Source organism: Mus caroli, chromosome X, assembly GCF_900094665.2.
Source record: "Mus caroli chromosome X, CAROLI_EIJ_v1.1, whole genome shotgun sequence".
Lineage (NCBI taxonomy): Eukaryota > Metazoa > Chordata > Mammalia > Rodentia > Muridae > Mus > Mus caroli.
In genome coordinates, this window is record NC_034589.1 from 68,706,582 (window position 1) to 68,723,563 (window position 16,982).

General features: G+C 41.8%; 1 protein-coding gene across 1 annotated transcript in view; it reads right to left on the reverse strand.

Moving 5' to 3' along the window:
* The window catches only part of Bcap31 (B cell receptor associated protein 31), a 30,778-nt gene extending 13,826 nt beyond the window's left edge, over nt 1-16,952 (reverse strand). Inside the window, exons 1-4 of the mRNA XM_021152805.2 lie at nt 16,850-16,952; nt 15,541-15,676; nt 13,191-13,291; nt 7,760-7,907 (exon numbers count right to left, since the gene is read on the reverse strand). Coding sequence (XP_021008464.1) covers nt 7,760-7,907; nt 13,191-13,291; nt 15,541-15,632 — 341 coding nt within the window. The 5' untranslated portion in view covers nt 15,633-15,676; nt 16,850-16,952. The remainder of the gene's footprint in view (nt 1-7,759; nt 7,908-13,190; nt 13,292-15,540; nt 15,677-16,849) is intronic.
* Between the last annotated feature and the right edge of the window lie 30 nt (nt 16,953-16,982).

Consider the following 16,982-nt stretch of genomic DNA (forward strand, 5'->3'; position numbering starts at 1 on the left):
GAGGCCAGCCTGGTCTACAGAGTGAGTTCCAGGACAGCCAAGGCTACACAGAGAAACCCTGTCTCGAAAACAAAACAAAACTAAAAGAGAAAGGTACCTAGGTTTGGAGAGGATTACATACAAGAGGACAGGTAGACCAAAAACAAAAGTATAAAAGGCCTATTATTTTACTATTAGGGCCAACCAACACTGTTGGAAGATTTAAGAACATACTTCTAAAAGAAAGCAGGAAGACTACTGGCAGTCTGAAGCTAGTCTAGCTCAAATAAGTAAACAATTAATTAATTCAAAGTTCAGAGACATCTGTAATATTACCTGTAGCTATTTCTGAGAATAAGACTACAAGGGAGGTTGACATTTCTCTAGTTATTTGTGCTTCTTTTTTGGGGGGAGGGGGTGAGACAGGGTTTCTCTGTGTCGCCCTGGCTGTCCTGGAACTCACTTTGTAGCCCAGGCTGGCCTCAAACTCAGAAATCCACCTGCCTCTGCCTCCCAAGTGCTGGGATTAAAGGTGTGCGCCACCACCGCCCAACTTGTGCTTCTTTTTAAAAAATGATGTCAAGGGCCTTGCATATGCTAGGCTCTTAACTCTAAACATATCCACAGTCTGCAATTTCTGGATGTTTTCTCCTCAATATTCATATTGTCTCTTCCTCTGTTCTGCACCCCACGCCCCGTGTGTGTGTAAAATCATGCCCATGCACAGCAGTAAAGGCCAAGGAAGGACATGTGATGGCCTGCTCTATTACTCTATCATGTCTCCCCTTGAGACAGACTCTTTCAATGAACCTGGAGCTAGGTTGGCAGCCAGCAAGCCCCAGTGATCCTCCTGTCTCTGCTGGCTCACAGCAGTTTAGTTATAAGCCCACTTAACTGACATGCTTAGCTCTTTACATTACTGACGATTTGAACTCAGGCCCTCATACTTGAAAAAGGATCAAAGTTCCTTAGGGTTACAACCACTATCATAGAATCTGACCTTTAGACCATGGACATGTATTTATTTCTAGCAAAATTCCAGAAACATAAATAGATATGAGCAACTGATGAACCTACACCGATCCTTGGGATTGCTGCATCTTTTTACAAGATATGTTACTAGATATTCCCCTTCCCTGACTAGATGGAGCCACAGGAGGGTGCTATAGACACAACAAGGCAGCTGGCACATAGATCATAGTGGCTGCTTAAGCAATCTGAGCAAGATGTTAAATCAGCCATTTGTCTTGCCTTATATTGCTTGTCAAAGGAAAAGAAGTAAACAGCAGTTATCAACATAACAGATATAAGATTATAACTGTAGGAACAGATTCCATGGTGCACCCCAACAGGAATTCCATGGCATTCCACCCCAAGTATCACTCTGGGAATATTGGATGATTATAAAATCTACTTTTTTTTTTAATTTAAAAAATTTATTAGATATTCTCTTTATTTACATTTCAAATGCTATCCCCTTTCCCAAAAAGTCCTCAATACCAATACCCTCCCCCTGCCCCGCTCCCCAACCCACCCAATCCTGCTTCTTGGCCCTGGCATTACCCCATACTGGGTCATAAAATCTTGGAATGACCAAGGTCCTCTCCTCCCATTGTTGGCTGACTAGGCCATCCCCAGCTACAAATGCAACTAGAGACATAAGCTCTGGGCATACTGGTTAGTTCATGTTGTTGTTACTCCTACAGTATTGGAAATCACTTTAGACCCTTGGGTACTTTTTCTAGCTCCTCCATTAGGGGCCCTGTGTTCCATCCAATAGCTGATTATAAGCATCCACTTCTGTATTTGCCAGGCAGTGGCATAGCCTCACAAGAGACAGCTATATCAGGGTCCTGTAAGCATAATCTTGTTGGCATGTACAATATTGTCTGGGTTTGTGGATTATTTATGGAATAGGTCTGTAGGTGAGGCAGTCTCTGGATGGTCATTCCTTCCCTCTAAGCTCCAAACTTTGTCTCTGTAACTCGTTCCATGAGCATTTTGTTCCCCATTCTAAGGAGTGAAGTATCCACATGTGTTTTGCAACTTGTATCTTGGGTATTCTAAGTTTCTGGGCTAATATCCACTTATCAGTTATAAAATCTACTTTCATCAGAAGCTATCCATTTAGATTAGAAAGAACTGCATTTGTCAACTAAAGAACCCTACTTCTGAAGAATATACAAGTCCTTGGGTTTCATCCTCAGTACAAGGGGGAAAAACAGAACTGTGTACCCAAAAGTGAAGTTTTACTACACATCCATGTACTAACAGTTTGATCAACAATAGTCCACATATGACAAGGCTCTGCTGAAATTATAATTTAACTTTTGCCTATAGTAAATGCAGTTAAAACAGAAAAGGAAACTGTACATTAGAACTGCAGAATTCACAGTGAAGGGTTTAGCAGAAGTTTTTACAGATCTCAATAAGCTACTTAAAAAAAAAAAAAAAAAAAAAAAAAAACATGAGCCAGGCGTGGTGGCGCATGCCTTTAATCCCAGCACTTGGGAGGCAGAGGCAGGCGGATTTCTGAGTTTGAGACCAGCCTGGTCTACAGAGTGAGTTCCAGGACAGCCAGGGCTACACAGAGAAACCCTGTCTTGAAAAACAAACAAACAAACAAAAACCAAAAAAAACAAAACAAAAACACATGACCAAAAAAAACCCCAAAAAATATAGGGCTGGAGGTTATGGATTAGTGTGCAAGAGGCTCTGGGTTCAAGCCCCAGCACGAAAAACATAATTTGAAAACATGGACCTCAGCATCCAAAAGCTTTCCACTAAGAGGGAGAAACTCACAGCGTGCATTTTGCTTACAAGCAAGTATATATGAAAATACATACAGGGTAAATCACAATGGGCACATTTATCAATACAATAATACTTCCTTAAAAAGAAACTTAAGAGATACCCGAAAAGATGATACTGTGGTCACAGGAGATAACAACTCCATGTGTGCTACTGCCCCTGAAAGTCTTGTAGTGGGATAAGAGGTAGGGGTAGAGAATGGCATTTCTGATGATTCTGACCGTACACAGCCTTGGGCTGATTTTGTTTATTATCTTGGTTTAACAAAAAGTTTAAAATATATAAAAAAAAATCTCATTAAGATATTTTTGTGCAACTATCCAATGGGTTGTTTATACTGTTATTATAAAAGTAAAAAACTTGAATTTAAAAGCAGCCTACCTGTGCAGTGTTTATAAAGTTTATAGTATGGTATTCCTTCATGTTCACTTCTCAGCCCCTCTTGCCATCTCACCTAGAGCAATGACCTATACTGCAAGCTACATTCATGCCCCATAAAGATACACTGAGTTTTAGTTTTGTGTACCTTTCTCTTTCATTAATTTCCTAAAGTGTATTTATTTTATTTATGTATAAATGTTTCTTCTGTTTATATGTATGTACACCATGAACATACCTAGTGCCCACAAAGGTGAAAGACAATATCAGGCTGGAGAGATAGCTCAGTGGTTAAGAATACTGTCTGGGGAGCTGCAGAGATGGCTCAGAGGTTAAGAGCACTCATTGTTCTTCTGAAGGTCCTGAGTTCAATTCCCAGCAACCACATGGTGGCTCATAACCATCTGTAATGAGATCTGGTGCCCTCTTCTGGTGTGTCTGAAGACAGCTACATATAATAAATAAATCAATCCTTGGGCCAGAGCAAATGGGGCAGGAGAGAGTGGGCTGGAGAGAACAACCATCACTTAATGAGATCTGACGCCCTCTTCTGGAGTGTCTAAAGACAGCTACACTGTACTTACATATAATAAATAAATAAATCTTTAAAAAAATAAATCTTACTGGGCTTATAAACCACACTTAGAAAAAAAATAGTTTTTCTAGAAGACTTGGATTTAATTCCCAACATCCATATGATAGCTTCCAACTGTCTATAACCAAGCATGCATATAACACACAAACACACATGAACACAAGACACTCATACACGGTAAGTAAGTAAGTAAGTAAGTAAATAAAGTCAAGTGTGGTGGTGCATGCATGCCTTTACTCTTACTTAGCACTTGCAAGGCAGAGGCAGGCTAATCCCTGTGAGTTTAAAGCCAGTTTGGTCTATACAAGCAATTCCAGGATAACCAGAGCTACTTAGTGAGACCCTATCTTGGAGGGAAAAACCAAGGCTGTTGGATTGTCTGGAACTGGCATTATGGGTGGATATAAACTGCCACTGTGGGTGTTGGGGATCAAACCTTCTGCATTCTCTGCAGAAATAAGTGCTTTTAACTGCTGAGCACTTTTTGTTGGTGGTGATGGTTTCTTTTTTGTTTTTAATGCTGAGAACTGACTAAACTACAGGCTCTTTCCTTGCCTACAAGCTTTTTGCCACTAATTCAACTAAGCTGTAAACAAGCCCCATTTCCCCCAAGTTTTTGTGTTCCTATTTAACTCAGTCTTACTTGCCCTTGATAAATCCTACACTTATAAATGTCTTCCCATTAAAAATTCAAGTCTCACATTCTAGCCAGCTCAATCAGTGGGGCCATCTAGACAGCTGGGATTCTGAAAGGTCATTCATCTAATTGCTATTTCTGTTAGTATCTACATCTTACCATATCTGCTCACCATACCCTTATCTGCACAGAATAGGCTAAGGGACAGAAAGCCTCATATGGCCTCTACCTGAATGGCACTGATCTGCATAGTAGCATGCATGTCAATTAGGACTATACTTAAGTACACTGGTTAGGCCAACACCCTGACCACACTAGCACTGTATCCATGAGAACATTTAGCCTGCAAACACTGCTGAGAATCCTGTTTCATCTATAGAAGGGAAGAAATAGAATTTACAGAAGTCTTCAGTAATTCAGATCTCTTCTTTCTCAAAAGCATACAAACCTTTCTAGAACATGACTTCAGATTGAACTCAAATTTTCCCATTCTAGTGGCTTCCCACCAACCCTCTCCTACTTGGCAACTGGGAAAGTAAATGTTTGCCTTCCAACATTTATCCCATTCTGCAGCTCCTCAAGGATCAGTAGCAGTTCCATCACTAACTGATCTTATAGTTTCTGGATATAATTTTATCATGCCTAAATGAAGTTAAATTGTTTAGAGAAGCTTGACATTTTGGTAGAGCCTTATAGGGAAGTTTCATTCTTCCCTCCAACTCTTTACTTAACATAGCCATGTAAAGCCTGCTTTCTACCCAGTTCTTTTCATGAAGGATTAACAGCAGGTTTTCTTTTCACTCTCCATACTGTGTTTGTGTGTGTACATTAGAGATGTCACCTAAGGCCTTGCACACACTAGGCACTGTCACCCAGTAGCCCCATCCCCACCATATTTTTTTTAAAACTCTACATATTTAGGGTGTGTGTCAACCTCTCCCAAAATTCTCATTTCCTGACTTTCCTAAATTTGAAGATGATAAGCTTTAAGGTGATTAAACATACTACTTTAAGCAAAGCAGACTGATAATCCTAATAATCCCAGTGACTCAGGAGGCTGAAGCAGAGGAATGGTAAATCTGAAAACCAGCAGAGGCAACTTGGTGATACCCTACTTCAAAAGCAAAGAGGTCTAGAGAGATGATCTGGTGGCTAGGAGTACCTGCTCTTACAGAGGACATGGATATAATTCCCAGCACCTATATAGTGTCTCACAACCATCTGTAACCTCAGTAGTAAAGGATCTAACCAGAGGTATACATGTGGTACACATACATGCATGCAGGCCAAATATTTATTTATTCATTCATTCATATATATATATATATATATATATATATATATATATATGTATGTATATGTGTGTGTGTGTGTATATATATATATATAATAAAAATGAATACATCTAAAAAGAAAAATTTTTGGAAAGCAAAGGATATAGCTCAGTAGTACAATGCATGCCTAGTTATGCAAGAGTCCCTGGGTTCAAGCCCTGGTACCACAAAAAATATTTAACACTTACATGAAAATAAATACACACACACATACCCCCCCACACACACACACACACAATATCTTTAAAATGTCTTAAGAGTTGAAAGTGCATAATATCATTTGCATTTGTGGAGTTCTAAGTTGTTCATACATACAGTGATGATTCAACACACTCAAACACTAGAGATACAAAATTAAGTGGATACACACACACCCTTACTTGCCTCCACATTTCACTCTCCTCAGCTGGGATGCAGAAAATCCAGGATTATGTGACCTCACTGTTTTCTGGAAAGCTAATATCTGGCTAGGTAGTCATACGTTTAACTAACATGTAGTGAGGCACAGCAAGCCAGATGATTAAGAGGGTAAAAAAATCCTTTAAACAATAAATCTTGAGTCTTTTGGCCCAAAGCCAGGTGGGAATGACTATATTTGAACCTACCATGAGAATCCACACTCTCATGGTAGCACTGTCTGAATAGTCTCTAAAATTCCTATGTTGAGTTAAATCTTCATTATGGTGATACTAAATGATAGAATCTACTGGGAAATCATTAAGCTTTGTCCTCATAATGGATTAGTATCTTATAAAGGTCCACAGGAAACTAGCTTGGGCTTTTTATGCTGTTAGCATGTAAGAATAGTGTTCTTTCCCTCCAGATAATGCAGCATCAAGGTACCATTTCAGAAGCAAAAAATAGCCCTCACTAGACACCAAGCCTGTCCAAGCCTTGACCTGACAGCCCCTAGAACAGTGAGAAATACATTTCTTTTTACCACAGAGCAAATGGACTAAGACAACTGGCCCTGAACTACAGAGCAACCAACATTTTAGGTTTGTTTTTGTTCTGTTATTCTGGGGAACAAATCCAGGGTCTTACACATACTTTACTACTGGTCTATATTCCCAGCCTATTACTGATACCTTCTTAATACCATCACCTGCCCTGGCCTGTCTACTTCTTGGCTACGCCCTTGGATCAAAGCCCATAGGTGAAAATGGAGGCTGGAAACAGGGTTCTGACTAAAATAGGCATTTTCTTCTCATTTGATCTTACCCAACTAGCCACCTTTGTAGCCTTGGCTGAGGCTCTCCATCTTGCAAGAAATGTTGAGAAATACTCAAGGCACCACAGGTCACAACACGCTCTTAAATACAAATTACACTAGGGAAGGCCCTGAGGACTAGGTCAGCTTTAATCCATTCATGCTACTTCTGCTCACTTTACCCAACTCAGTACCCCATATACAAAAGGCCCCAAACCAGCCAGTCCCTTATAAGATGAGGTCCAAAGATCCTTTCCCAGAGGGAAAACTTTGCAACTTCAATCTACAAACAGAGCACAAGACAGTAATACATTTGACCTACCACAAAATGTGGTAAGATAGAGTCTTCTGCCAAGCATGATAGCAAACAGCTTTAATTTCATCACTTGGGAGGCAGAGGCAGGTGGATCTTAATGAGTTTAAGGCCAACCTGGTTTACATAATAAGTTCTAGGGCAGCCAATGATGCATACAATGAGTCAGTGTCTGTCTGTCTCTCTTTCGTTCTTCCTTCCTTTCTCTCTCTCTCTCTCTCTCTCTCTCTCTCTCTCTCTCTCTCTCTCTCTCTCAAAAAACAAACAAACAAAAAACAGTAAGGTCTTCTGGAATTTGTTCTACCACCCCCACCCCCACCAAGCCCCCCCACCCAACTCCTTGCTGCTTCTGAAGGTCAGGGGGCAATTGTGTGGTTTATCAAACAAAAACAGGGTCTTTGGGCCCAGGACACACAGAGAAGTTAAAGCCACAAGAGAAGGCCAAACAGCTCTATATCCTTGGCTAGCCCACAAGCCCCTGGTCCCGTCCCTCTGTACTCACAAGGACAGCAGCAAGGAAAAGCCAGCAATATAGAGATTCCTCTGAGCACGGAAAAGCTTCATGTGGAAGTGCTCCATGGCACCTGGATTGTTCTGGAGGTTCACCTTTTCTGTCACATCATCGTATTTCAGGATCTCTCTTACAGCATCTATGGTAGAGCAGAGATGGGCATTTGGATATCACTTTGACAAGGAAAGCAGGTAGGAAGATAAGCCAGACTCTTATCCTTCAAATCCATCTTCTTCATTAGTATTAATTCTACACACCCCATTTATGGGAGGCTTTATCAAAAGTTGCCAGGACAGTCTCCTCTTAACTGTTTACACATCAAGCCCCACCCTACTCTAGTTAGATCATGCGTGTGCACTATACTTCAAGATGCTCTTCAAGGTTGAAGCATTGCTGGTAATGAGGACAGATTCCCTTTCATATGATGCTCCCAACCTCAGTTTGTTGTTTTCTCTCAAGTTGAAGTGCCAGCCACTCAACTGCTAACTCAGAGGTCCTGCTGGTAGAATGCTCACGGAACTGTTCAGGAGGCATGGGCTACAATGAGCATTATTATGTTTTACTTAAAATTAAAAAGAACTTTATGAGCTGAGGAAATGACTCTGTGAGTGAAGGTACTTGCCACCCAGACTGACCACCTGAGTTCAATCTCCAGGACCCATAAGGTAGAAAGACAGAACTCTTTTGCTACTTGCTGTGACCTTTGCATGCACACTCTGGCATGCATGTGTTTACCATCCCCGATAAACTGGGGTGTATTCACACTCATCAAAAATTCATTTTTAAAGATGAATTCATGCTCATCAAAAATTCAAACAACAAAATTGTAAAAAAAAATCTCTTAATATAGTCAGTCACCTAAGGCTACATATCTATCCATGTAAATACAGAGCTATCAAATTTAAAGTCAACTGTCACATCACACTATGCTATCTGCTTTGTAACATACATTTGTCACTGAAATTATCTTCAATCTGTGTTTCCTGTCCATCTTTTTCACAGCAGACTATAAATTGAGAGCAAAAGAATTCTCCTTTATATCCTGTAGAGTCTACCATAAGACACAGCAGAAAGTCTACTGTTGAGTGAGTAAGCAACCTCTGCTCCCACAAGAGCCACTGTCAGATGCATAATACATGTCCTCAAAATCTTTGATTTGTAATGCAGAAATGGAACCTTAGTATATCTACTAATCTCCCCCATCCCTTACCTCAACAAAGTGTTCTAGAGGTTTGGTGGCAGACACCTTTAATCCCAGTATTTGGGAAGTCAAGGCAGGCAGATCTCTGAGTTGAAGCCAACCTGGTCTATGTAGGGAGTTCCATGTCAGCCAAGGCTACACAACGAAACACTATCTCCCACTGTCAACAACAACAAATAAAGGAACATTTAAAAAAAAATCAGCCAGGCGTGGTGGCGCACACCTTTAATCCCAGCACTTGGGAGGCAGAGGCAGGCGGATTTCTGAGTTCGAGGCCAGCCTGGTCTACAGAGTGAGTGCCAGGATAGCCAGGGCTACACAGAGAAACCCTGTCTCAAAACAACAACAACAACAACAAAAATCTACCCTAAGAGCTGGGGATAGTGGAACACACCTATAAACAGGCCTTTGAGAGACTGAGGTATGAGGGTCACAACTTAGTATCTACAAGATGAGACCCTGCCTCAAACGACTAAAAATAACAACAAAAAGTCTACGTGAAGAAGGTTCTTAACACACCTCCATGTGAGACAAGCAAGATATCATTGTCTGGGTACTGTTCAGTTTGTCCTTTCTAGTTTGAGACTACACAACAATGTGCCTGCCCTTTTAGTAACTTTGCATTAAATCTGTGCCATGAAGCACTCTCAAAGCACCAGTAGGATCATAAACTGGTATAACACACCTAGAAGAAAATAAAAAACATTCATACCCTCAGGTTCATCTGGGTAGAATTATGGGAGAATATGATACATTACTTTAAAAGAATTCAATTGCTATCAAAAGATGTCTAAGGTACAACATAACTGGAAAAAGCACCATCCAAAGCGTACATATGATTCCAGGTTGTAAATATTTCAACACATAACTAACTATTCAATGAGAGTAACCTGTTCCATGTATGTTACAAGGGATTGTGTTTAATTTTTGTATTTAAAAAATATCCACTATTTTCATAATTAGAAAACAAGCCAAAATTTTTTTGTTACTTATATTTAGAAATCACATCATTCCAAGGACTACCTTGTCAAATAACCAAGAGGAGACTTGGAATGAGAGACACTTGTGTACTATCAACCCAAGAAGAGCAGCAGAACCCAGCTCTTCCTCTCAGGTCTTAGTCAGCAGGAGTAAACCTACCCCTCTTTAACTCTATCTCTCCCAGAAAGAGCTGATCTAGGTTCCTTCCAGTGAGGAAGGGCTCTTGCTGATGATGCCCACTCTCTTCACAGTATTGTTATCAACCAGCACCTCTATCTGTAGAAGGTATGTAGACTTTTTTCCTAGGTTATGCTTTTTAAATCATTTGTATGTGTCCAGTGCGCACATGTAGATTTGTGTGTGACTACAGATACAAATGTGTCTGAGGACACCCGTGGAAAGAAGCCAGAGGACAACCTCAAGTATCAGTCCTTGCTTTCTACCTTACTTGAGACAGAACCTGCCAAGCTTCTCTCTCTCTGTAGGAATTCTGGGATTGTAGAAGCTCACATCCAATGTGTGAGTTTGGAACTTTGAAATCAAGTCCTCACACTTGCACAGCAAGTGCTTTTATCCACTAATCCATCTTCCTAGCCTCCTAGATTATGCTTCTAAGATTAAGTCATCAGAACCATACTCATCCCTAGAATTCCCAAGCTGACACCTTAAGATACATGATCTCCAAAAACAATCAAGTTCCTGTCAGTAAACTAGGATCTTCTAGTAAGTATCTCTCTGGCCCACTAAAATGTACTAGGAAATCAAAGACGTTTTTGGCTCTAGTTAGGTGACAGGGCAAGACTGGCAAAATAATCCCAACATGTGCCTTGACTCTACATTTCTTGGCTCTACCTGAACTCAAAAGTAAGCATACAAACCTATTTAAAAATATTACTTGGTGGGCAGTGGTGGAACACACCTTTAATCCCAGCACTTGGGAGGCAGAAGCAGGTGGATTTCTGAGTTCGAGGCCAGCCTGGTTTACAGAGTGAGTTCCAGGACAGCCAGAGCTACACAGAGAAACCCTGTCTCAAAAAACTAAAAAAGAAAAAGAAAAAAAAATAACTGGTATAGCCTGGTATTTCATGAAGTTCAACTCTAAGCAAGACCTGTATACTCCCCATCAGCTCCTATCCCAGAAGCTGCTCAGACCCTAAGTGGAAAAAGCTGCCTCTTAGAATCTTGTTAAAAGCATTTCAAGAGGTTATGGAGAAGCTGGCATGTAACAGCTGTGCCTAAGAACCTACAGGCCACATCTTGCCTGTTCAGACAAGTTCTGCCCCTACAAACCCCATCAAGCACTGAACATTAAAGGGAAATGTCCAATGCTGCAGCTAGTGGATGGGGCGGTGCACAATACTAACCCACATTCTATCCCACTGTGTTTCCACTAGGAACTTGAAGAAAGGAATGCTCTAAGCCTAAGTGGACATCACATCTCTAAAACAGGATGCAATATTTCACAGCAGAGTCAAGGAAAGAGGAAGTAGTCCAAGTAGGAAAACATATATATTGCTTACTATAGCAAAATAATAAACACCTAACAGCCAGACAATAGCTTTACTAGTTCCTTGTCTTTTCATGAGCCCACTACCACTTCACTATAAAATGTCCTCCTTCCATCTTTTTTGTTTTTTAAGACAGGGTCTTTCTATGTAGCCCTGGCTATCTGGAATTTTCTATGTACACCAGGTTGGTCTCAAACTTAGAAAGATCCAAGCAGCCAATGGTAGAACACCTTTTATTCCAGCACTGAGAAGGCAGAGACAGGCATATCTCTGTGAGTTTGAAGTCAGCCTGGTCTACAGATTGAATTCTAGGACAGCCAGGGCTACAAAGAGAAATTCTGCTTTGAAAAACAACAAAACAAAACAAACAAAACACCCAACTCACTAAGATTCACCTGCTATAAAGGCATACACCACCGCTCTTGTCTCCCTCCATCCTGAAACCACCTATCAAAGCCACAGCCTGCCCTCTGATCCATTTATCTTTCAGTCTTGTGGATATGCATATTAATGCTAGAGATATAAAACTATACAGCTGAAAGACCTGGAAAGACTTTACATCTGTGCAAATGCAGAAAGGTCTTAGAGCTCTGTCTCCAAGACATACATACTTTCAAACACCTAGTTTATTGCCTCACACTTTAAGACATAACCCCCTTGCCGGGCGTGGTGGCACTGGGGGGGAGGCTGAGCAGGCGGATTTCTGAGTTCGAGACCAGCCTTGTCTACAAAGTGAGTTCCAGGAAAGTCAGGACTATACAGGGAAACCCTGTCTCGAAAAACCAAAAAAAAAAAAAAAAGACATAACCCGGTTTCCAACTAGGCTGTTTATTTGGTTGTTAAGTTCTTTACCTGTAAGCCCTGTGTCCCCAGGCATGCTGGTACATATATACATAATAACCCCAGTACTCAAGTGACTGAGCCAGGAGGATCAAGAGCTTAATGCCAAGATGAGCAGTGGTTGTGCACACCTTTAATCCTAGCACTTGGGAGGCAGAGGCAGGCGAATTTCTGAGTTCAAGGTCAGCCTGGTCTACACAGTGAGTTCCAGGACAGCCAGGACTATACAGAGAAACCCTGTCTCGAAAAAAAGTTTAATGACAACCTAGACAACAGAGTAAGACTCTGTCTCAAAAGAAAAAACAAACAAACAAACTCAGGTGTCTTTTTTAAGATTAAGAAAACATCATTTTTAAGATAACAAAAGCAGCCCAGCACACACCTTTTTAATCTCAGAACTTTGAAAGCAGCAGATGGATCTCTATAAATTCAAGGCCAGCCTGGTCTACAGAGCAAGTTCCGTGACAGCCAGGGCCACATAGAGACACTGTCTCAAAAAAACAAAATAATAACAATGATAAATAAAAGACAAAATAATTTCTTAAAAAAGAAGCCTGATCTACATGACTAATAAACAGCACTATTTGAATCAGGGTCACAGACCATTAGCTTCTCTTAGTACCAGTTCTAAAATAACTAGGGTAGGGTATCTTGGTAACAAATGTGGTCATAAGAGTATATAAAGGCCATCGAGTTTGAGTCCATATGGACTGCTATAGGAACATCTTGAAATGAAGGTCCTGCTAATAGCAAGCACTTCCTTAACAGATTACCAAAAGGGCACTTAGTGAGTTTGTTTCTGAGAATGCTTATTTTCCAATGTGGCACAGAGCTTTAGAAGCCATGACACAGGATCTGGTCAGGTAGCAACCTCCTGCTACAGCTCACTCACCAATAACCAACAGTACAAGGATGACGATGAGAACCACAAAGAAAGTGTTGCCGTAGGTCACTACCAACTCGACCAGCCGGGATTTAAAAACCTTCTGCCATCTGTGAAAGAAATGAAGACAGATATTGAAGAAAATGAACTTTTGCAACCCAAACCCTAAGCAAAATTTAAGGACAACTTGGTGCTCTTCTGCAGTGGCTAAGAGGCCCCACACAAAAATCAGTCTCAGCTACTGCGTATGTCTTTCCTATTTATTAACTTCAAAAGTATTTAGAAAAAGATGTTTATGCATATGCAGAAACACCTGGAAAGTCAATCTTAAAATCCTGGCAGTTTCCAGTAAGGGTAACTTACTTTTCATCATACTTCCCTTTGTAGTAGATGAAACAACCTGCTACAAACATGGTTTTGAGACAGGCAGGATCTCACTATGTAGATGAGGCTAGCCTCAAGCTCGCAAAGATCCGCTTGCCTGTCTCACAATGGTAGGATTAAAGAAGTGTGCCACCACTATTCCTGGCTTCCCTTTATTTAAAATGTGATAATCTTTTTTTTTTTTTTTGGTCTAGACTCCTACCACCCTAGGTTATGAAAAGGAATCTAGACTCTCCATCATTTCTATGAACAAGTACTTTAGCTGTATCTAAAGAGCCTTCGGAAGGAGTTTCATGATGATAAAGCTCAGCAAGCGCGGCCGATGATGACGGTGCATGCCCTTTACTGCCATCACCTGAGAGGCAGGTGGAAACCGGGTCTACATTGCTAGCTCCAAGACTACATATCGAGATCAGATGCAAAGTTAAAAAGCAACAGTTGGTTTGTTAGAAACATGACCTGACATGATTCTGAATTTATATTTAGTATTTTAAGTTGGTCTTAATCAGTCTCCCCTTCCTGCTTTTTTTTTTTTTCAATTTTTCTATGTGTTTGTACCTGTGCATATGCATGAGTGTGTGGGCCTGAAGTGGTTATCTTCTCTAATCATTCTCTTTTTTTCTTTTTTTTTTCTTTTTTTGGTTTTTACGAGACAGGGTTTCTCTGTATAGCCCTGGCTGTCCTGGAGCTCACTTTGTAGACCAGGCTGGCCTCGAACTCAGAAATCCGCCTGCCTCTGCCTCCGGAGTGCTGGGATTAAAGGCGTGCGCCACCACGCCTGGCTCTAATCATTCTCTACTTTCTTTTTTCCCCAGTGGTCTCACTGAACCTAGAACTTACTGATTCAGCTAGACTGGCTAGGATCCTCCTTATCTTTGCCTCTACCACACTCTATTACAGAAGTGTGTTACTATGTCCAGATTTTACATCAATGACAGAGATCAAACTCAGATTTGGAGTTTATACTAGTTCAAGCAAACATTTTACTTACAGAGCCATTTCCGTAATCCTTTTCCTTTTCATACCGGGTCTCATGTAGCTCAAGCTAACCTCAAATTTGCTATGTAGCCAAGATAGGCCTTGAACTCCTAATCCTGCCTTCACCTCCTAAGTGGTGGAACAAAGTTAGTTGTTCTAGAGAGTATCCAAGACTACAGTTCCACCAGCGTCTTGGTCACTGTATTTCCTGTGAACTAAATGTCAATGTGGGTTTTAGCAAGAATATTCCTTAGGTATTATTAACTATGGTAATTTTATAACATCCTAATTTAAATACAAATAGTGTTGATGTACTACAAATGACTGAATCAATATCTAAATAATGTTTAGCAAATCCTGTATTTTGGGTTGTTTTTTGTTTTTCGAGACAGGGTTTCTCTGTGTAGCTCTGGCTGTCCTGGAACTCACTCTATAGACTAGGCTTGCCTCAAACTCAGAAATCCACTACCTCTGCGTCCCAAGTGCTGGGACTAAAGGCGTACGCCACCATGCCCAGCCTGTTCTTTATTAAAAGGGAATATAGCTTCATCCTTCATAGGCTGAGTAATGCGCATGAGCCTACTAAGCAATGCCAGTAGGAGTTAGCTAGGAGGTCAAAAGTCGGCAAATCAGCAACAATGTAAGCCAATGGTGCAAGTATTCAAGTTTCCACACAATTATCCACTACAGCCCTGAGGCCCAAGGGTAGGCAAGAGAATATTACTCAAAAAAGTTGAAGTCAGATCTTCTTTTGCAAAGACCAGAAGACAGTATGCACAGGAAAGCAACTGAAGAGGTGACAAAGCCAAACAATGTTCAAGATTGGTGATAAGAAAAAAAAAAATCATACTCCTGACACCCTTACTCAAGACAGGTTTTACTTGTTTCCATATAGCCTCAATTTCAGGGTCCACCAATTTTGCACACAGAAATTACAAGGTTCAGGGTTTGATAGCACCCTCATCATATGCTTGCTTTGTTGTTCCACTAGCCATACCTTTTGGGAGAAATGAAGGGAATGCAGAGAAGCAACACAGCAAAGACCTCTGCGTAGAGGAAGGTGGCAACTGCAGTCCACTGCAAACTCATCCTGGGACTTAAAGGTTTCCAACAGAGGGATGGGAGCTTGTTTCCTGGCAGGATACAGAAGAAACAGGAGGAACCATGAGAGCTGCAAAGTCACTGACAGGGACTGCTCAGGGACCCTGGAGAGACTGGGACTGCTATTCTTCACAACAGACCACAGGATTCTGCTTCAGAGCTTTTGAAACCCTGGTTGAAACAGGGTTTAACCCAACAGCAGACACTTGACCAATGATTCTAGCCAGCCAACAAACTTCCCTTGACTGGGACAGTTACTTGTGACCCTCCAGCAAGTATGTTACTATGACTAGGTACTTTTGTTCATGATTCCTTTCCCCGGGGCCGTCCAAGAGACTCTTAAGCCTGTTTAACTAAGAAAATGTTTTCTCATAAGAATAGGAGAACCTTCTCAGCACCCATCAGGCTCCCTTCTAAGGCTAGACCTGTTTAAGAAAATGTTTCTCATAAGAACAGTATGTAAACAGGGCCCTCAGCAACCATCAATCAGGCTTCCTTCCTAGAGTAGAAGCCTCTGCTGCCAGGAGCTATACATGTCTTCCAGTCGCTGCTACAGTGGGACTGGGACTGCAGTGTTCATACAGGTATTTTCTGCAAACGCCACCACCTAAGCCTCTGCACAAGAAAGCAGGCCCATTTCCTCCAGCTCTTATGAGGGGCAGATAAACCTAGTAGCCTCCAGCCTCCTTCTAAAGCTGCTTTTGAAAACTAGTTAGGCCTTCCGAATGCTCGCACGAATGCACAGGGTTGTAGGCCTCCATGTACTCTCAAAAGGCCCACAAGAGCGACTCCTAGAGGGCGGGAATCCAGGCCAAAAGCAAATACAGGTCTCCACAGAGCACGTCCAGGCCTTACCCAGAGAAAGTTCCAGAACCAGAAAGTCTCTCCTGAAGCCAAAAAGAGACCTCCCTGCATCCCTAGCAAGCCACAACGCCCAAGTCCATCGCACCAGGTGGCGTTCGAGGAGCTGGGCCTACCTGGGCAGCTCTTCTGGGGGGGACTGGCCCCCGTCCTCGGGCCCCCTAGAGTCCCGCTCCACCTACCTCCACCACATCCCTCTGTCTGATCCTGCCCTAAACTCCGAAGTCGGCCCGGATTCCTACACTTCCCAGAACCCACAGTATCTCTGGGATGCTCGCCTTCCTCCCTCATGAAGGGACTGGGGGGAACCTCGTTGGTCAGTCATGCATGCGGACCCAGCTTACCGAGCTTCAGCCTACTCGCACGCCCCACCGCAACTACGGAACTCTCACCAATGCTCAGGCCCGCCCCCTAGCCCGCGGGCGGAAACCGGAAACGCGCGCCGGACCCCGCCTACAAGTCCTCTAGAGGTTCCTA